Raw genomic sequence first — 22,451 nt, 5'->3', positions numbered from 1 at the left:
TACACGACACCTTTAAATGCATATTGATAACTAATTGTTTAAATTGTTGGCCCACCTCAATTTCATGGTAATCCTAATCCAGGAATTCCGACGGCCTCTATTAATGGTTATCTATATCCAGGTGTCTTTTGAAAGTTCAAATATGAGCCAAATCAGAGTACCAAAGTATTCAAAAAGTAAAAAAGTAATTTAGAGAAGTATATTCTTGTGGGGTAACATTGATCCGTCGGTTTCCCATCTGTAATTTAACCGTAGCAGTGGAATATGGCGTGTACGTGTTGCGCATTCATTAGGCGCGTGCAGGCGGTGTCTTAGTCGGAGGAGCCGACGAGTACGTGGCATTTTAGGAATTGTGTGGCGGAGAGCAGACGGAACAAGGAAATATAAGAGAGAAGAAAGAAGCGTGTGGAAGATGTACGAGTAGAACACAAGTTATAACGGACAGAGAGGCGTAGGAAAGTGCAGTGCTGCAAGTAAAACGTGATTATTTATTTGTAATGGAGCCCTAAAAGTCCATCATCAACTCTATGATGGAAAGCTTCCCGGTCAATATAACTCCCATTGAATTTAAGATGAGATTACGTAGAGTAAAGCAATCGTATGTTTGTTATACAACATCAACTCATTTGGCTCGCCACTGTCTTATTCTCCGCTACCAGACGCAATGTCGGATGGATGGATGATTTAGGGCAAGTATGAGGTGAGGCCATTTTCGTTATATTTAGACTGCACAGAAATATATTTTCATTTGTCCGAGCAGGGGGCCACGAAATCATACCATGCATGCGAAGTTTTTGTTGAGAAAGCGACCGTCTCGTAACCCACGCAGGCTGCGACTTTATTCCGTTGGGACGGTGAAGGAAAGAAATGTGTTTGATCTTCAAAATCGCCATGAAGGCCGACCGATCCTTGCCTGCGTCGACTTCAGGTGCTGCAATGGAATTCCTTTTCGTTTGTTTTTCTGGTTTTAGAGGATTCGATTGGCTATTTTTGTAGTTTTTTTTCCTTTCAATTCAGGTTTGCGGCTAAAATGTCTTAAATCTCTTTCGAAGTTGATTGTGCTGTTAAGACTTAAGTTTGGAGATTTGCGTAGATTAAATAACGCGTGTTAGCCTCTGAGAAAATATGAAATTGATGTACTGTGCGTTTGATTATTTCTCTGGCTCTTATTTATCGAAGTATTTGGAGCAAAAATATCTAGCTTTGTCCCAGCAATATTCAGCTTTTCGAAGGAGTGCTTCCCCGTGTTTGTAATTTGTAAATTCCAGGCCCTAAATTTGCATCCATTTCCTAGCTTTAAAGATAAACTTTCCTGTTAGTTTTGAATTTCATCAAGTCTGTATCTTGATCAATACTGTCAAGTCAAAAGCACCGAATTTGCTCGAGAATTACATCGTTCTTGAGGTTTCTATCTTAATTATTTAACAATTTAAAGATAGCTTTGCTTCAGGTATCTTAATCTAGTCGCAGAGATGAAAGAGTTGATGCAAACTTCATTAAATTACTTACAGCTGGCAAATTCAAAACATATCCCTGATGTTGCATCCTTCCCTTACTTTCAAAGATAAACGTTCCTGCTATTGTTAAAATCCGCTGATCATCTAACAAATCATTGCCCTTCCTGATCATCATTCTCATGAAGCCAAAACCGCCGAATTCGCTCGAAAATTACGTAATTATCAAAGTTGCCATTTTAATTATTTAAAATTTTAAGAGAGATTTCATGCTCTGTGCTTTTAAACTAGTTTCAGAGACGAAAGAGTTGACACGATTTTCAATCAATTATTTACTTGCAAATTTAAATAATATCCTAGGATTTACATCAATTTCTTGCTTTGAATATAAAGATTTAAATTATTTAAAATTTGAAGAGACATGAGCTTTGTGTTCTTACACTAGTTGCAGAGAAGCAACAGTGGATACAAATTGTTCATTAAGTTATTTACTGGCAACCTTGAACATATCCCTGATATGAAGGCTTGCTATGGCGTCTAACACAGGGCATATTTACGCGGGCTTCCAGCTTGCTTGTTTAGATTGTCCAGGTTTTCATACGAATCTATTTCCTTGTTGTGCACGAAGATTCAATATTGTAGCTTGGAAGGCAAATTTATTTCTTTGCTGAATTGCACTATATTTCTTTTATAGAATAGATAGCTGTTAAGCTTTTGTGTATACGAGATCTGACAAAGGAGATGGCGTGGCGAGCAGCATCGCAAACAGGGCCTGTTGCGCAAGCCGTCGGTTTGAACGTGAACGAAGAATATGCGAAAGCTTTCAGGACGCAATCTTACGCCGAGTTCTGGAGCAAAGTGCAGGACGCCACCGCCGACAAAGAAGTCGAAGAAAAAGATCAGGATCAAACCGCACAGAGCTCGTCGTCTCCCTTTCACTGTTACGGCGTTCTGGCAGAGCACATTCTCGAGCCCGACGAGGAATCCATTAAAGCGATCATTCTCCAGCGCGGACTCACGCCGGAAATAAACAGCCTTGTCTCCGATTATTTCCGTAACAGCGCAGAGGCCTCCAAATTGTGCGGCACGCTTCTGAAAAACATCGAGCAGGCCAAGATCAACTACCGCAGCATCAAGAACGTCCTCGAATCCACGCCTTCCATGGGCGATTTCACGAACGAGCAGTGGCATTTCTCCACGGAAGAGCTCCAGCTGTTCATGAAAGGCAAAAACCCCTTCGCAGATCCAACGGCGCACAATTTCCAGGATATTCACGACTGCTACGAATCCATGCTCAAACGCCTTCAAATCCACCGGAAAAAGATCCGCAGAAAGCTCAAACTACTCAACGGGTGTAGAAAAGCCGCCATTGTTTGGGGCATCGCGGCTTCCGCTGCCGTTGTGGTGTGCGCAGTTGTGATCGCGTCGCATGCTTTGATCGCCATAGTTGCCTGCCCTGTGGTTTTAAGCATCCCTCATTCTTCTTCTTCTTCTTCTTCTTCTTCTTCTTCTTCTTTTCACTGTTCGTGTCCCTTCATGGGAAGGAGGCTTCTTGCACGGCATCGCGCACAGCTTGAAGCCGCGGCGAAGGGGGCGTACATTCTGGACAGAGATTTTGACACCATCAGCCGCCTTGTGACGCGCTTGCACGACGAGGTGGAGCACGACAAGGGCATCATAAAGTTCTTGTTGCAGAGGAAGGATGAGCGCCACCCCGTTCAGGAGGTCATCCGCCAGCTCAGACGAAACGACGAGAATTTCAACCAGCAGCTGGATGAGCTGGAGAAGCACGTCTACCTCTGCTTCATGACCATCAACAGGGCCAGGATGCTTCTCGTGCACGAAATCCAAGCTTCCAGGACCACCTGATTCTTCATTAATAACGCTCCCCTTACACCAACTTGTTTTCAACATTGTAACAAGATTTATTATTTATTTTATTCATTCATAAATGGTCGCCTTTCGGTTTCCGGTCATGCTCGTGAGTTGAGAAAGAGAACATCGACTTTTAATTTTTTACAGTTGAAATCAGATTCTCATCATTTGGATTTTCCACAAGTTTTCTACACCGCTCACGTGGGTAAGGAAATCAGGTTTGAAACATGTTCAAGCGTATGATATTTGTTTCTGCAATTACCTAATATGTTCATGCATCATCTTTCCATGAATCCATCTAAAATTATTTATATTTAAGAAATATTTCTTAAATATTTTTGTTGAGGTATGTATTTTTATTAATTTTCTGAGTGTCATAGGCATTTTGAGAAAGATAACTCTTGGCTTATTTTATATACATAAAATATAGAAGTTAGTAGCACTTGCAATTCAGAATGGAAAATAATGTTATAGTTAATTTTACAATAGTAAAAATATAATTAGTAAATATATAATATTTTATAATATGTTTTATATGCCCACTTGTTTAATGAAACAAATCCCCTTTGAAAATAAAAATCACCACATATATGATAATTAATTGCATTAGTATTAGCAAAAAATTTATTATCGAGATTAATTATAATTTAAAATAGAGATTTAAAGGTGGTAGAAGGGCGCACACACATACACACACATATAATCCGAGAGTCATCAAAACTTTAATTTTATAAAATATTTTTTTATTATCAATTATTAAATTAAGGTCACTCTATCTCTCTAGTCTAGTCTATTCTATCTCTCCCCAACATCGTCTCCATCTATTTTGGGCCCTAATTAGATCATCTTTCTATTTTTACCTCATCTCTCTCCACTCCCCCTTTTACCTTTCTCCCATATCCCTCCTTCATTAACCATTGCCTCTCTCTCTCTCTCTCCCCCTCCCTCCCCTCTTCATCTTCCCTCATTATCTTGTACATCTATTCCATGTAATGCCCCACCCAAATATCCTTGGAACAAGGATAAATAAAAGTCAAATTTTTTTTTTTTAAAGCATAGAATTAAACAACATCAACATGCAACCAATCATAAGATCACAATGGAAGACTTACCCAACCAATTCAGGCTTTCAACGAATCTCCAAGCGACACCAAAACCAAAAATAACAATGCTACCCAGGTCACGAATCGCAAATGAATCTGAAAGACCCCAAAATCAAAAATCAAACATTAGAGTTCGAGAACTTCGTCAAGTGTAGCCAAGGCAACTCTTAAAAAGTTTCAGTCAAGTGAAAAAGTGCACATTGGTCACTTGAGTAGGTTTTCTCACAGACCCATGTGATACTTTGCACTAAAGCCATATGATATTTCTCACAATAGCCAAGTGATACTTTAATACAGTTCAATACGATACTTGTCTAGTATCGTACGATATTTCTCACCACTTCCATGTGATACTATCAAGGGTCGCACAATGAGGTTGGCTATAGTTGTGTGATACCCCTCCAATATCTTAGAATAGAACTCAACAGTATCGTACAATACTTTCTAGGATCGTACGACATTTCTCCTTAAGGCATGCAATACTTCATCAATATCACCCAATGCTTAAGCATTGTCACCTAAGAATGCAAGGAAACATTTTGATGAACATTCAAAGGGAAAGGGTAGAGTTAGAACCTCCACACTGGGGAGTACTAGATCCAAAAAATTGAGTCTTGGACACTCAAAAGCATGAAACACTAGACAGAAACACAACTATCCATCTAATCCATAGCAACATATGGAAAAAAACATGTGGAAAGCAACATCGCAATGGACACAAACAACTAAACTTGTGTGTGGTTCCTCCCAACCAAAATAGCATCATGAGACCTCAAATGCCCTAGCCATCCCCCGCATGTGACATCCCAAACTACCAACTAGATAGTCGAAGCTGTCTTATGAGGGCGTCACTACTACAATGTAATAACATCATAAAACAAGAAGATCTAACATGCCAATCCAATAAAGCATATAGATACTCCAAATAATAGTGAATCACATCATCTAAACATGATATCCAAGAGTTCCAATTAAAGCATAAATCGTAAGGAAACATACTCCAAAAACTTGGATAAACCAAGTTAAACATCAAGCATTGATCACAACTGGAAATAGACCATCTCTGTACACTGGATTCTAGCAATGATATAGGTAGCTATGCCTCCCAACCACATGGAACCCATAGGCCCACTCTCGTCATGCTAATGGAGATAGTGATCCAACCAAAAAAACACATTAAAAAAATGCCCATGGCTAATACCCATGCCAGACAGTAAAGAGAACTACAACTAAGATCATGAGACAATGCAAGTACAACATGTCTTGGTCAAACACTCTTTGGGTTAACTATATAGGGACTCTAGTGGAGTGTCAATTGCTTGGCATTGGAAAGCTTAAGCTAAAATCGATGTGGAAGGAATCCCTCAGCAAACCATCATGCCATGCCTTCAGAGACACTGTATAGGCATTCACTTATCCAAGTTAAGTTTTATTACCCATTTATTAATTTATTTATCACTTGTTAGAACTTCCTCACATTACCTTGTTGGAAAACAACTGGGGTAACAAGAGAAGCCACTCCACACGCCTACTCTACATACCCATGCTCATATCACAATGAGTGCCTAGAGGCAATGCAAGTTCCCAACCCAACCCCAAATGAAACAATCTCTCAACTAGTTTATATTTGGGAGTTTGAGTCTCACAAGATCCAGTCAAACACACACGTACATGCTTGTGTGTGGGCACAACCAACTACACCAAATAATCAAGACTAAACAAGGGTCGGATGAGAATAAAAGACACAAGCAACGAATCACTCAACCGAATAAAAAATTGGGAGTAAAAATGTGACACGCATCCCAATGCAACATAAAAGTGGAACAGTGGTCAGATTGACATCCTAAAGATAATCTAATTCCATGACCAACACCATGCCAAGGAAACCTGAGAAGAATTGGGTGGCACACAAATTGAGGTGAAAACCTCAAAAACCCAACATTGATGAAATTCAACAAAAATAAAACCCATTTAACCCAAGGATGAACATACCACATAAATCCAATGAAAATTAGGTTTGAACATCATATACAAAAATGAGTAGCATAACAATGCGAAACCCCAAATCCCCATCCCAAAAATTAGGGAAATGCTCATACTTGACTAGCCGGGTAGAGCTAGCAATCAAGAATGGAGGGGAACACTAGTTCTCAACCTCCTAATAAACAACTACCAAAAAAAAAAGCTGAAATAGAGCTGAAATAGGAAAACAAGAAACCCCTACCTAACAGCCAAAAGGGCAAAAATGAGATTCTAAACAATAAAATAAATATCTCGTAGAAGCTACCAAAAATCACAGAAATTCAAGGTCTCCCTGAGTTGGATCCAAAGAGATTGATCTTGTGATGATCCTACACCCATAGCTCCTATAGCAAATAGAAATGCAATCCTACATACGAGGATTCTGAAATTACTCTCAAATTTCTTATTTCAGAAATTGAAAAGTGAGGACTAAATTTCTTTTTGGATACTTATTCACTTTTGAGTGAATAAAGGATTGAGGTAAATAACTAGGTCACCTAGTAAAACCCTAAATTAGACCAAATGAAAATAGGCTATTTCAAGTAATTGGATTTCATCTATGGCAAAGTTGTCGTGAATTAAATTAAATTAAATAAAGCCTAAAATTCCCTTAAACCAAAATCACAAAATTCCTTAATAACTTTCATGACAAATGCAAACCTCTAAATGCACAAACACAGTTCATGGGTCCAATAACATAATGCAAATGAGTGTGGATTTATTAAATCACCGAAGGGTTTGATTTAAACAATTAAATAGGATACGTCAACCATACAAGGATGACATTGGTTAAATATGAACAATTGAATCACTAACTCCATGTGCCACTACTAGGGACATTAATCATGCACACTAAAACACACGATCAAGTGCAGTTGCATATAATAACATAGTCTCAACAATAAATGCATTAAATGACCTAATTTAACCATTTATTTAATTATACTAAAATAATCCATGTACATCACTTACTTTTGCATAAAGCTTCACAAAGCAAGAATGAAGTAAATAACCATAGCATCAAATCCAACATATAAGCATAATCAGAGGATATGTCCAAATACCAGATAACTAGATATCATCATAAAACATATTGTCATCTCATTTGAAAAGGCGTCATCATACAGATATGATCAATTGAACATCATAGTAATCTAACATCTATGATATTGGAAATCAAAATATAACATCGAACCATCAGGTCATCTCAAATGTAAAATAACATGATTATCAAAGTATCTCACAAACAAAAAATAGGCCAAGGTACAAAATGCAAACACGCGAGGCACTATATTCCATGCCCTACTCTCTCTCTCTCTCTCTCTCTCTCTCTCTCTCTCTCTCTCTCTCTCTCTCTCTCTCTCTCTCACGCGTGCACACCCCCCCACCCCTTCTCCCTTTCTCCCGTATCCCTACCCATCTCACCATCTCTTCCCCCTTATTACAATCTATTTCTATATCATTTCTCTCACCCTCACCCTTACCCTCTTCTCTCTCTTTCTCACTCACACTAATTACTCTCTCTCTCTCTCTCTCTCTCTCTCTCTCCCTCTCCCTCTCCCTCTCCCTCTCCCTCTCCCTCATCTCTCTTCCCCTCCTTATTGTCTCTTTCTACCTCATCTCTTTCCCCTCTTCTCTCTTTCTCATATATCCTCTCTCTCTCTCTCTCTCTCTCTCTCTCTCTCTCTCTCTCTCTCTCTCTCACACACACACACACACACACACACACACACACACACACACACACTCCCTTTAAATACTAAATGCATATATTTTGAATTTATTTATAAAGCTTGATTTTATATATAAACTCAAACTTGATTTCAAATCTTTGTCTTAACTTTTAAAGGTGAACTCTACTTCCAAATCATCTTTTAAGATTTGACTTAGCTTGTATACTTTGACTAAATTCCTAAAGTTTGCCCAAACTTCAACCTTATTTCTAAAGTATGATGTAATATCTAACTTTTTTTCTAATTTATAAAATTTATTCTATTTTGAAATATTTATTGTCTCAACTTCATTACTTAATTACATTATCAAAGTTCAATTATAGTAATCAACTTTATTTTAACTATTTAACTTTAATTCAATTATTTGAGAATAATTAAATAGCTATATAAACACACAGATAAAAATTCAAAATTCAATTGATTAAATTATAATTTATGTAATTTATATAATTAATTAAAAATAATAAATAAATTTTATCATCTCACTTCTATTAAAATATTTATTACAATTAGACTTATTATTCTAATGGTAAAATTTATAAATTTGAAGAAACTTTAAGAATTTAATCAAACCTTACAAGTTGGATCAAATCTCAAAAGTTAAAATTAAAAGATGATTTAGAAGTAAAGTCAACTTTTAAAAGTTAATCAGTCAGAACAAATAGACTTATTATAGTATAATATTATATGATTAGCTTACGACTCTGCTCTGTGAAAATGACAAATTTGTACATACAACTCGCAAGAAATCTAGGCCAAAAGTGGAGGCACCGAAATAGAAAGAAACTTTATAGAGACCCCCATAGGAGAAACGGATCCATAGCTAACCATAGCAATATTCATAAAAAGCATGGGAAAGCGGATGCTAGATTTAAGGTTTCGACGGCCAATAAGCTTTTGGCCTTGGAAGAACATACACGAGAAAGTCAACACCAATGTTGGGAAGGAGGGCTCCAAGTAAACATTGTAGAAGTCTCTTTTGACTCCTCAAACAAATTTGAATCCCATGCTCATTTTCTAGTTTTCACGGTCGAATAGTTAGATGATCAAATTTGAGTTTTCAATTTCACTAGATATGCATAGCCCAAGCTTATAAACCCTCTATCACATCCAAGGAGTAAATCATAAGAGGCCATGACCCTAGCAGCTAAGAGTCCAGCCAAGCCTTTTTCCCCTTCTTCCTACATTCCCCCTCATCGCAGACTAAACAACACCAACCAGTCATCTAACCCTAAAACATCTCTAGGATTTCCCCTCGAGAAACCCCAGGATTATCCTATCAAGATATCCATTAAAGTGACAGACGACTCCTGGGTAAAAGCACAAACCTATGTCACCTTTTATAAAGGAGAAGTGATATCATAATTTAAAGTCTTCAACTTTAATGACATAAAAGTGCCATTTGTGCTTAGAATTTGAAGATGATGTAAACTAATGAAATGTGTAAAATTAGATGAAGTTTATGTTTGTAATTTTTTTGAAAAAAATTGAGTGAAAATTTTATCTATTTTTTAATTTTTAAAGTCTATTTTTTTATTTTTTTAAATTGCTGAAAATATAGAAATTTTTTCCTGTCAAACAAATATATGAAAATGTTCATATTTTGGTCTGATTTTTGAATATGTTAAGAGTAAACATGTATACCTAGTGCACCATAAAAGAAAAATTGAAATTTAGCTAATATTTTTTAAGTTATAACTGCTCAAATTCAAAGTTATCAAAAATTTATAGTTTTTTTCTCCCGTCAAACTTTTTCCAGCAAAACCTACATATTTTTTAAAACAAATTACATATTCTTGAAGAAGACTCTCTCCTCTAGTGCAACATTAAAAAATAATAATTTTTAAACATGATTTACTATTTTTTTCTTATTTTTGAATAGACATCTTCCTGAATCTTAAAATACCTACTTGTACTATTTTCAAATTATAACATATTATCCATGATCAAAATTTAAAAAAAATTATATAATCATAATCTTGACCCTGAGACCTACAAAACTATATTTTTATTTTTTTTAAAAACTTCAATTTAGTAAGTCAAATTGGCCTTCAAAGTGAGAAGTTTGCAGAAGTTCTTATTTTTGCTTGTGTGGCTGCCACCTAGGATGCCACATAGGTAGTTCCGACCAAAACTGTTTTGGCCGTAACTGTTTCGGTCGAAAGGGTTTCGACCATAACCCCCTAGCGTATACAAATTATCGTCAATCACTTTTTGGCTATTTTTATGATATTTTGAGCCATTTGAAACATGGGGGTTATTACCAAAACCGTTTCGACCGAAAGTGTTTCGGCCATAACTATGCATGCCATGTCGACGGGGAAACTTACCACATATGTATGGCCGAAACTTGTTTGGCCATAAACATTACGGCCGAAACTATTTCGGCCGTAACCCCTCCAAATATCACAAATGGTGACACAGGTTTGTGCTTTCACCCTCCTATTATGATTGTCTTAAGAAAGGGGTTTTTGCTATTTGGAATGGCCCACTAGAAGAAATCTCGCTTTTGATAGAATGGCTAAAAGACAATTGTCAAGAGCAGGTAAGTATTTTTCACCATTTAGATAATACATTGTTCTTAAAATGTGAGAAAGAATTTGTTAAGAAAGAACTCATTTTTGTTTCTGAATGTTTTTTTAGAGGCTGCTGTGTCAAATTTTTAGAATGGTTTCATAATTTTCACTTGGAAATGGTCGATTGCATGATCCCCACATGATTTTCCCTGATTGCTCTCCCTTCGGAGTTGTGTGATATAGACATTATTTATGCTCTAGGTTTTGCAATTGGTGAAGTCATAGCTATTGATGCATCCTTTTTCTATAGTAATAATGTTAAAATCCTCATTAATGTTAATATCAAACATCCTTCAGAAATCCAAAAGAAAGTTGAAACAGGTAAAGCTTCCTATGACATTAAATTTCCATTGTATAAAGGGGAGATCATTGACATCTTGAGATTTGATGAGCTACACAAAATCAGACCCAAGATCCTTCCCCTCACCTCAGATTTTAGAAGTAAATTCCTCAGGGTGAGCTCTGTAATAGATAGCAGGTATCAAGAACAAAGTAAGGAGATCTCTTACTCAGAGAATCAAAATGATCAGAATAGGCCAAGGACTTCTTTAAAAAGCATCATTAAAGGCAAAGTAATAGAATCCTCATCAGCCCTAAGATCAGATTGCACGGCAAAAACTAAAGAGGGGAAGGTTGGGAGATCCCCAAAGAGATCAAAAAAACATAAGAAAAAAGCAACACATGATAAATATGAATCTACCAAACCTCAACAACAAAATAACAAGGAGAATACTGTTGTAATCGATGAAGAACTTGCTAATGTAAATAAAAAAGATACTATCAATGATAAAGAGCAAGGAAAGTGCTTAGCTTCAGTTCTAGCAGATTTGGATAATTAGAATGTCAGTACCAGTAACGAAGATTGGGGTGGCTCAAATCATCTTAATACAGAATTAGATAAAATTGTAAGACATTTTGAGAAGGAGGTACAGAGAGATATAGATAAGAATGATAAGGAAGGCTGACTACTAACTACATAGATATCAAGAAACAATAAAGAAGAAGAAGGTCTCTCTAAATTGCTTTTTTGCAGAAAAGGAGAGCTATTCAATAGCAAAGAGGTATTTGGAATTGAATCGGACAGAGATAGAAATAAGAATTTAAATCTTAATATAGTAGAAATAGAAAACAACCTTCTATTCTCTGCAGCAGAGATGGGAGCGAACAACAAATCCATTATAGTAGAGAATCAGGACAAGGAGGGGTTGCATGCACAAGGAGAGGTTGAACTGAAGACAGTGAAACCTAGCAGTAAGAGAATCAATGGAGTATCCAAATTTTGGCAAACCCCTAATAAGTTCCCATCTTCTCCTATCACTCTAGAGAAGGACCAACCAAATACAGGGGACAAAGAGATGGCAAGAATAGAATCAAATAGTTCAAAAAATTATGATCCTCATAAGGAACAAGTCTTTACTCCGCATCAAACAGACCACTCAGAGGATAATAAAGCAAGGCTTATAAAGGAAAGAGTAAATTTGTTGATGGTTAACTTAGGTAGAATTAGCAACAATATAGAGTCACAAAAGGACACGAACACCTCTCTATTAGCTTGGCCCCTGGCTTTAGACAACATGGTGAATCCACTCGGAACACTTAGTAAATTTTGGCAAACTCCCTGCGCTACCATCAGCTCACCATTTACATCTAATAGCCCAGAACGACAGATATATAAGGGAGAGATCCAAGCAAAAGATCTACCAATATTGGAGTTTCAAGAATTTTTGAATTAGGAATATACCTTAGTCTCTTTGTATAAAGAAGATATGGAAAAGGAGGATGTTATATTGATCGATTAGCTTACTGAGGAGCTGGTCCAAGTTTTTAGTCCAGAAAATCTTGATAAGTATTTAGTAACACAGAAGGAGGAACTCATTCAGAGGGTCCTCAAGTTGGGAGGTGAAAATTATTCGGGTGAAAATCTTAGAAGAGATTTATTGAACTTTCAAAGGAAAGATTTAGCCTCTGCATTTTCCAAACAATCTGAAAGAGATAACCAGATCACTGAAGATATTAGCATAGAGCAATAGGAACAACAACTAGCTAGAAAGATTGATTCAGTATAGGCAGCAGAGATGAACATTGGATAGCTCGAGATTCATATGACACAAATTGGGCTGAAGTCACCTTGTTGTGGTAAAACAAAAGGCAAAAGAGGGAGAAAGTTGCTAAAGGAACTTAGAGAATCAGAGAGTCTCAACAAGGATCAACAGAAGATAGATCAACTTTTTCACAATGGGAAGGGGAAGTGTCTTCCCACTCATGTATGAAACTCACCACATGGAATGCTAGTGACCTCAATGCTCCTAGAAAAAAGAGGTTACTTAAGAATAACCTCAAATCCTTTAATTATGATATTATTCTCATTCAGGATTCTAAATTAAATTCAATAGAAATAGATAAATTTAGCAAAATGCTTGGAGTTTGGTGTTCTTTGTTTGAAGAATCAGTAGGGGCCTAAGGAGGTTTGGGCATTCTCTGGGATCCTAGGAAGGTCAATATTGATATTCATATCAGACATAGAAACTAGATCAGTGGCAAAGTACAAAGTTTAAAATCTAATTTAAACTTTACAATTATTAATGTGTATGGTCCCATTAACAACACAAATAAACTTCTAGTTTGGAATGAGATTGGTAAACTCTTGGATAGTTTAGATAACAAACTCTGTGTATTAGGGGGTGACTTTAATACGATACTAGATGTTAAGGAAAAGATAGGAGGTTCACAAGTGCTTTCACAAGCATCTAGAGACTTTAAAGAATGGTGTACTCCACACAATCTAATTGACATCCCTACCAGTAATGGGACCTATACATGGAAAACCAGGAGGAAGGATTTTGCCTATATCATAGTGAAGCTTGATAGATTTCTAATCAAAGGTGAATTAGACATCAACAACTTAAATTGTCAATCTTCAATTCTTCCCATTGTTGGATCAGACCACTTCTCGGTCAGACTTGAATTTACTGAGATTCTCAAGCCTTCTAAAAACCCCTTCAAATGCGAGAAGATGTGGTTTCTAGACCCAAACTTCCTCCATAATGTCAAATTATGGTGGGACCAAGACAACTGCGTAGGATCAAAAATGTTTATCTTTATCCATAAATTAAAGATGCTAAAAGAGCGCATTCTTAAATGGAATAGAGAACAATTTAATAACATTTTTAAAGAAAAGCTGGATATAGAAAATCAACTAAAAAATTTAAATTTAGAGGTCATCAGAAAGGGCATGGATAATAGCAACTATCTCCTCGAAAAGAAATTGTTAGCAAAGCAAGAGTCAATCTTATCCAAAGAAGAAACCTTTTGGAGAAAGAAATCAAGAGAAAAATGGTTGGCTGAGGGTGAGCGAAACACAATTTTTTTTCACAATTCTACCTTATATAATAGAACCAAGAGCAGAATCACACACATTAAAAATCGGTTGGGAAATTGTTCTAAAAATCCTATAGAAATTACAAATACCTTTGTTGATTTCCTTCAGGATCTATTGAATAATCAACACTGCTCAAATTATACTGCGCAATCTAGCCTTTTAAAACTTATTCCTAAAATTGTTACCCAAGATGACAATAAAAACCTTAATAGACCCATTACTTTAGAAGAAGTCAAGAGAGTGGTTTTTGACATGAACCCGGATAAATCATTGGGCCCATATGGGTTTCAAGCCTTCTTCTTCCATAAGTGGTGGGATATTATAGGCCAGGATCTCTGGAAAGCTATTGAACCCTCTAGAAATGGTGGCTCCATCCTTGCTGAAATCAAGCATTCCTTCATTACTCTAATTCCAAAGAAATGTGACCCTAAATCTCCAGGTGATTTCAGACCAATAGCCTTGTGCAATACTGTCTATAAAATCTTCTCAAAAATTCTAGTGAACAGGCTTAAAGAGATTCTCCCCAAGATTATCTCTAAGGAAAAAACTAGTTTCATGCCAGGTAGATCCATCCTTGATGGCATCATCACCATTCAAGAGATGATTCACTCTGCAGGCCGCAATAAGGAAGCATGTATGCTCATGAAAAAAGATATCCAAAAAGCCTATGATATGGTGGATTGGAGATTCTTATGTAAGATGTTAGAAGCATTTGGATTCTCTCGTCAATGGGTTAACTTAATATTTAAATTCATATCGATACCTAAGATCTCGATCCTTATCAGTGGTACACCTGAAGGCTTTTTTGATATTTTGAGAGGCATCTAGCAAGTGGATCCTCTTTCCCCCTCTCTCTTTATCATTATGGTAGAAGCTTTTGGGAGAGAGGTGACAGATGCTTATAATAAGCAGAGAATATCGGGTATCACTGTCACGAAAAATATGCCCAATATTACTCATCAGCAATTTGCTGATGACACCATTCTCCTAGGCAAGAGTAAGATCTCTGAAGCTAGCTCCCTTAGAGGTATCTTGGATTTATACATGGAAGCCTCAGGACAAAAGGTCAATGCTCTAAAATCAAATTTTTTTTCTTAAATACCTCTCCAGATATGGAAGCTCATATTTGTAGGATTATGGGTTTCAAGAAAGGAACCTTCCATGTAAATATCTGGGTATAACTTTAGAAAAAGGTTCAAAATCAAGAAAAGTTTGGGATAACACTCTTGTAAAACTGGATTCAAAGTTATGCTCTTGGAAGGATAGATGGCTCACCAAAGCTATAAAATGCACTAAAATTCGGGCAGTGCTTTCAGCCATCCCGACCTACCCTATGTCTTTCCTCCCTTTATCAAATCAAAATCTTAAAAAAATTAATTCCAAGATGAGGAACTTTCTTTGGAACGATCAGGACAATGATGATAAATTAGCTCTTATCAAATGGGAAAATATTTGCAAACCTAAGATCCTCGGGGATTTAGGGATAAAAAACCTACAGTGGAAAAATGAAGCCTTGGGAGGAAAACTCATTTGGAGGCTATACCACGAACACAACCATAAATGGGCTAAGATCCTTTATAATAAATATCTTATCATTGAGGACCCACTCTCAATCTTTAGAATTAGCTCCCCTCCTAAAGGGTCTGAATGTTGGAACTTCATGTTAAAGTGTCGCCATTTGATCAATAAATGCCTAACTTGGGATGTTGGATCTGGGGAAGAAGCATTATTCTGGGAAGATTCCTGGGGAGGTAAACCTCCACTCTCCTCCTAAAATATTCCTCTGAATCTTAAGAATAGGCTAACTAAGCTTTGAGGAAACAAAGTGAGAAACTATTGTTGCCTGGTGGACTCTGAAGGCTTTCCATCGTGGAATTGGAAATCTCTCAAAGGCCTAGATTTTGATGAAGAATCAATCTATCATTTTGAGAAGTGTGTGGAAGGTAGGAAACCTATACAGCCTAATAAAAGAGACTCCCTTATATGGGCAGCATCCAATAATGGGAAATACAATTTCAAAGATGGATACAAGGCCATTCTAGAAGCTTATAAACTTGTATCCGTGGACATCCCACTCAAGCTTTGTTGGGATTCTTCCTCCCTTCTGAAAGCCAGATTTTTCTTTGGCTTGCAATCCAAAATAGGATCCTTACCATGGATAGATTAAATGTTGTAGGTATTCATGGCCCTTCAAGATGTGCTCTTTGCCTCCAAAGTTTAGAGAATGTGGATCATCTTCTATATCTTTGCCCCTATTCCCAAAAATGTTGGGAATGGCTCAGGCAGATGCTAGGGTGGTCAGCCCCTCTTCCTATATCATTTACTGATTTAATTCAAGGATGGCCTTCTCTTAGTGGCATAGGTATCTATAGTAAACTTTGGAACATTTCACCTTCCATCTTGATTTGGGAAATCTGGAAGGAAAGGAATCGGTGCATCTTTCACAATCTGGAACTCAAACCTGAGATTCTCATATCTAAAATAGAAGCTTGCATAGTAGAAACTATTAACGCAAACTTAAGAAAAGTGATCCTAGAAGAAGGATCATTCTCCAATTGGGATGGCCTCATGAAGAAAAATTGGCCTAATCTGATTAATCCCCCTCTGTATTACTCTAAGGCTAATAAAGAGGCCAGGAAGAATTGTAAGTGGGAGCCACCTCCCCCTGGATGGGTTAAACTTAATTTTGATGGGGCATCTCGGGGAAATCTAGGCACAACCAGGATAGGATGTATTATTCATAATGAGAACGAGCTATGGTTAGCCAAAAAAGCTCAGTCAATTCTGCCAACATCCAATAATATAGCTGAACTTGAGGCCCTCCTCCAAGGAATCCTGTTATGTCTTCAGCTTAAGTTACCTAAAGTTTTTATTGAAGGCGATTCTCAGACTATTGTGAATGCTATTATAAAACTTTCCACTCCCAATTGGGCACTCAATTCTCAACTTGAAGTGGCTCTGTCCCTTATAGACAAGTTTGTTGACTTTAGGATTGGTCATATCTATAGGGAAGATAATCAACTTGCATATCATCTTGCTAACTTAGGAGCAGATGGAAATAACTCCTTGCTTATTAACGGTGGTCTATCCCTAACTCCTTAGCATTCTATTTTTCCATTTTATCCATAGTTTAGGTAGTCCTTTTATTGATCCCATTTTATTTTATCTGACCCTTTTTAAATATCTCTGAAATCCTCCTCTAAACGTTGTCCTGACAGATTGAGTACTTCTATCTATATTTACTTTTTCCATTTTAATCTATTATATTTTTTGATTCCTTGGCTTAGCATTAATAATTATTAGTCAAGATGGATGGTTGCGGTACCATTCACATCATCTCAGTGCTAGCTTCGTATGTGTGATCGTTAGGAGAATTGTGTAAATATCCTCCTCATCATGGCCGATCACGAGCTCTGGCTTAGCATTTATTTATCATTGTGTTTCCTTTTCTTCACATTTGCCCCTACATTTTAACTTTTTCCTTCTAGAATTTTCCCTTCGCATCTCACAAGTGTTATCAATCAGACACAGCTCCTATTTGACATTGTTAAGTATGGAATCCAATATAGCTCTCTTCCATACTTAAGAGAAGCACACCATGGCCTTTTGTGGAGTAGTGAAACTAGAAAGATGGAATCGAATTCTACAACCAGTGGGTGACATGACCCAGGTTGCCATCAAAAAAGCCCTGGGTGAAGGGATTTTTGATTACGAATACACCTGGAGAACAAATAGCAATATCATTAGATCGTTCATCGACTGTCTGGTAAGAGCCAAAGCTCAAGCTAATAACATAGTTAGGCTTTGTCGCGACCTGTTCATCCCTTCTTGGAGAAAGGGGCTTGAACAAGCAATGTATAGTATAGACAACAATTTATGGATTCCTTTTCCCAAGAAATATATGAATCTTCCACTTGGCCATCCGGACCTTGACACAACTCCCCATCGCCAATCTCTGCTCCTAAGAGAGAACTATACATTTTATCGTGAGTGGACAAAAATGGAGGCTAGTTTGAATTTTCTTCTTCGATGGAGGGACATCATTCCTGAAGATAATGTGGATTAGCTAATTAATTATCTCCATCTCTTCAATGCCTACATCCAGCCTGGGGTAACATTCAAGAATCTGAACAATTTAGACTTTAGCAGACCAAATGCAGAAAGAACAAGTAGAAGGAAAGTTGAGTTTGAGATTCCGCCGAACTACCAGGTGGAATAATTTAGCGACATCGAGGCTGTAATCACGGTCCAGTGGAAGGAAGGCAAAGGTCCAGTTGAAATATGATTTTCTCTTAAGACTTGGTTCATATAAGTAAGGTTATTATATAGAGAAAGCCATTTTTTTAGCATGCTTTCAACTCTCTAGTTAAATATCTTAGTATGATACATATGTATAGATGGTATACCAAAACTTCGCTCTCTTAGCTTTGTATATAAGAACTCTCGGTTTCATATATAATATATGGCTACTATTTAGGATAATCTTATTTTAGGGCTGTGGAGATCTTGCTTTAATTTATGAATCAGTTCTTTGCGTTCTCTAAATGTGGGTAGTTTGAATTATTATGCTTGAGACATGATCAGGTTAACTTACGCCTCTTAATTTACATCATTTTTTGTATATGGGTTGCTTTTAATTTTCTTGCTTTGAAATTGTGTTGATAAGACTTTGGCATGCACTCTGATCACATTTTCCCTCTTTGATTAAATAGTTAGTTTTCCTGCCACAGATTTGTTCTCTTAACTGGTCTCTGTTTACATTTCATTTAGATAATTTCTTATGAATTAATACATGGTTCATAATTAGGGATGAAGGTATTTTTTTGTTGATAATCTATGTAGTCTTTAGCTTGTTAGTTTATATTTACTCTCTTCTGGGCTGTTATGGTGTTAGATGTTAGAATTTCCTTAGCTTAACAGATGTAATTTAGAAGGTTCTTTTCTCGTAATTTTTGGATTGCATGGATTCCTTCATTGATTAAGTTTTTATATTTAAGGAGAGGGCCATCCAATTAAACTCCTCCTATCTATTATAGCTCTTTGTTAAGTAAGGATTCTCGATTTGGTCCTTTGGTCTTCTCTCTTCTTCTTAGTAGCTGCTAGATTATGGGTTAGGAATACTATTATTTTTAGGATCTTCCGTTATGCTGCTGTATGACACTTTAGCTTGGTTCTCATTCATTTCTAGCCTAATCACTCACAATGTGGTTGTGTTCCCTGTGGTAGTAGGGGTTTGGAGTGAACTTTTAGTCATATTTTGATCCTCCCATCTATCCACTTTATCCCCTCCCCAGGGTTCTCTCTTCGTACTTCTTTGGTTTCTTCTCCTTGGTTTTCAGTCTCCTTTATCCTTTGGCTTTCCTTCTCCCCTTTTGATCTTTGTGTTTTGCTAGCCTTAGTGTAGGTTCTCTTCTTGCTTTGCCTCGAGTTAGGTGTAGTTTCATCTACTTTAGTAGGTTTTCCCTTGAGGTGGTTGGGTAGCTACATTTGGACGTTTTGAGTCCTATTAGCCTTTGTTTGTTCATGGTCTGGCTTTCCCCTGCTTTTCCCCTTTTCCCCTGCCAATTTTTTTTGTGTGCTCTTGGTTTTTGGTGGTTTTTTTTGTGTAGTGTGTCTTCGCCATCTTTCTTTTTTTCTTTTGTGGTTTCTTTTCCTTTCTGCTCTATTCTTTCAGGATTTGGTGGTCTTGTCCCTTTCCAAGTTTCCTTGGTTTGGTTCTTGTTTATCCTCTTTCATAGTTTTCCTTCTTCAGTTTATGTGTTATTTTAGTTGGGTTGAGGTTCGATCTATGGACCTATTTGGCTTCGGTTTGTTTTTATTCTTTTGCTTTCCTTCCTTGGATCCTTATTGGTATGTGAGTTCTGTTTAGAGATTTCGTACCCTGACAAAAGTTATATTGTTTATAAGGGGCCTCCTTTTTCAAAATTATTTGATAGAAATGCTTGAAGATGATATTTTCATTACTACTAACCACTTCAATGACAAGACTATTATAACAGGGATGCAAGCTTGTGATCACTTCATCTAGATTACTGAAATTTCACTAAAAGGAGTTGCTGGTTTCTCAAAGCACTTTATAGTATTTTCAATGTAAAATAATTATCAAATGTGAAATATAATCAGGTTATTCTGACTGGGGTATGCCCCATTGTATATGTAATAATATAGGACTGAGGTCCTGGGCTAGACTGGAGGTTTTCTTTCCCCGTTCTTTCCTACCAGTGCCCGTTTGAACGAAGGAACGCTGTTGTAACTATTTTAATTTTAATATATATATATCATAATGGCCTAGGCTGTTTTACCGATAAAAAAAAAAAAAACTTTAAAAAGTTAAGACCAAACTTTGAAATCAAGTTAAGTTTACAAATAAAATCAAGCTCTCTAAATAAATCTTAATTTTTATCAATATTTCTCATAGCAATATTTTTATCAATCTTTAATGAATCTTTATTTTTATCAATATTTCTAATCATGCTTTATTTTTGTCATCTTTATAACAACCTTTTTAAAATAAAAAGTTTCAATACTAATCCATATCCTTGATGATGTGTTTATATTATTTTCATAATTTCACATCAATAAAGAAAACTCTAGCAATTAAAATGAATATTGTTAGTTAAAAAAAAAACTATTTACAAATATTCAAATAAAAATAATTCACAAATCGATAAATAATAATATCTCAATCTAATCATCTTTAAGAACTTTTGATAAACTATTTTTTCCTTATTTTTATTCCAACTTTGATTGCTAACTCTATCATTTTATAGAAAAATAAATAAACATAGAGTATACATATATTTTTTAATTCTCTATTTGAACTAACTAGATTATTATTATATAGAAATTATTTTGAATAAAAGATACTTCATTAAATAAATTCTTTCTTTTAAATTGTAAAAACTAAATATGATTTAAAAAGTAAAATTAAAAGTCATTCCTATTGGATGTCTTAGAATAAATGAAGGATCTAAAATATTAAAGCTTTCAAATGGAAACATTTATGAAAGAGAATGAACTCTACTTTCCCAATATGTAGGATTTTCCTTACATCCATTAAAAAAGATGATTCAATAATGAAACCATAAAAAAACTCAAATGACTAGAGCATGCAACATCAATTGAGGCACACAAAGAATCCATAATAAACAAAGAAATCAATTAAAAATTAGAATGAAAACAAAACGAATAATGGTTCAAGTCTGAAATCTAAACGACAACTAATCTAAAAAGAAAGCTACTTAGGTAATATGATCACATGAAACCTTAGCTACTATGATCACATGAAACCCTAAATACCAAAGGTTGAAGAAGTTACAAAACATCACATAAACAAAATGCTTCGAAGAAGAAATAAGTACATTTGATTTGAACAGAAGAAGTAGCAGAAGTAGAAGCCATAGTGGGAGTAGGGGCAAAGCATTTTTATTGTTGGTGGCAAATGAAATCACTTGGATGAGACATTGAAATAGAAAGACATGCCTTGGATGAATAAGACATGCCATTATCTTAAGTTCCATTCGTTGGTTCTCTAAAGTGGGCACCAAGACATTGATATAGGCAATAGATTTTTTGATTTATTAATTTTCTATCATTAACCCATGTTTATTATTCTTCCATTGCAAAAAAATTGGTTCTTTGAACATCACAAATCATTTTCGCATGGGAAATTATATTGGAAAAAATCAATTAGTGACATAGTAGGATCCATATTTACAGAAATAAGACTAATTAAATGTCAGAATACTCGTGCACTAATTTCTTGCCTAGTGTGCTTATGAAGTGCATGCAGAAAATGTAAAATGCAGTTACTGAAAAATGGTACAAAAGAGTACATAGGTGTGCAATGAAAGATATTTTAGGTAGTGGAGAAGATGATGAGGGAAAGTTCCAAATCATAGAGCATAAATATCTCGTCCACTTTCTTTAGAAGGCTACCTTGTTGTTTAGAAAAGGTCAAACAATTTTAAAATAAAGAAAACACCTTTGTCTACCTAAGATTATAATTATGTGATGTATTATCTTCAAATATAGTGTAAAATGGATATATTTATGTTTTATAAGTGCTAATAGGTGACTCTTTCTTGTTAGTTTCATCATTGTTTCAACTTCAAAAATTTATATTTTGAATTACATAGAAATATAATTGAAAGATAATGACACTTTTAGTTACAATCTTTATTTGACATGATTTTAAATTATCTTATAAGATGGACTCAATAAAATTTCATCACCAACCCACTAATCATGGGCATTCTTTCATGCACAATATTTATATCAAATATTGGACCAATGACACCTTTATTTGG

The 22,451-nt window shown here is 35.9% G+C and overlaps 1 protein-coding gene across 4 annotated transcripts; it reads left to right on the top strand.

The window, feature by feature from the left end:
- Positions 1-556: 556 nt before the first annotated feature.
- On the top strand, positions 557-3,430 carry LOC149542782 (UPF0496 protein At3g49070-like). 4 transcript variants are annotated; one of them, XM_089797678.1, is made up of 3 exons: positions 557-928; positions 2,001-2,045; positions 2,154-3,430. In XM_089797678.1, the coding sequence occupies exon 3, from the start codon at positions 2,196-2,198 to the stop codon at positions 3,321-3,323; it is 1,128 nt and encodes a 375-aa protein (XP_089653804.1). In that variant the 5' UTR covers positions 557-928; positions 2,001-2,045; positions 2,154-2,195; the 3' UTR covers positions 3,324-3,430. The 4 variants fall into 4 exon arrangements, with proteins under 4 accessions (XP_089653804.1, XP_089653801.1, XP_089653803.1 ...); XM_089797675.1 differs by lacking the exon at positions 2,001-2,045 and having other exon boundaries at positions 2,212-3,430; XM_089797677.1 differs by lacking the exon at positions 2,001-2,045.
- Positions 3,431-22,451: the final 19,021 nt, after the last annotated feature.

Source organism: Cupressus sempervirens, chromosome 8, assembly GCF_028749045.1.
Source record: "Cupressus sempervirens isolate cs-2001-9-10 chromosome 8, ASM2874904v1, whole genome shotgun sequence".
Lineage (NCBI taxonomy): Eukaryota > Viridiplantae > Streptophyta > Pinopsida > Cupressales > Cupressaceae > Cupressus > Cupressus sempervirens.
The sequence above is the reverse complement of the archived record's forward strand: the minus strand, read 5'-3'. Positions and strand labels throughout refer to the sequence as shown.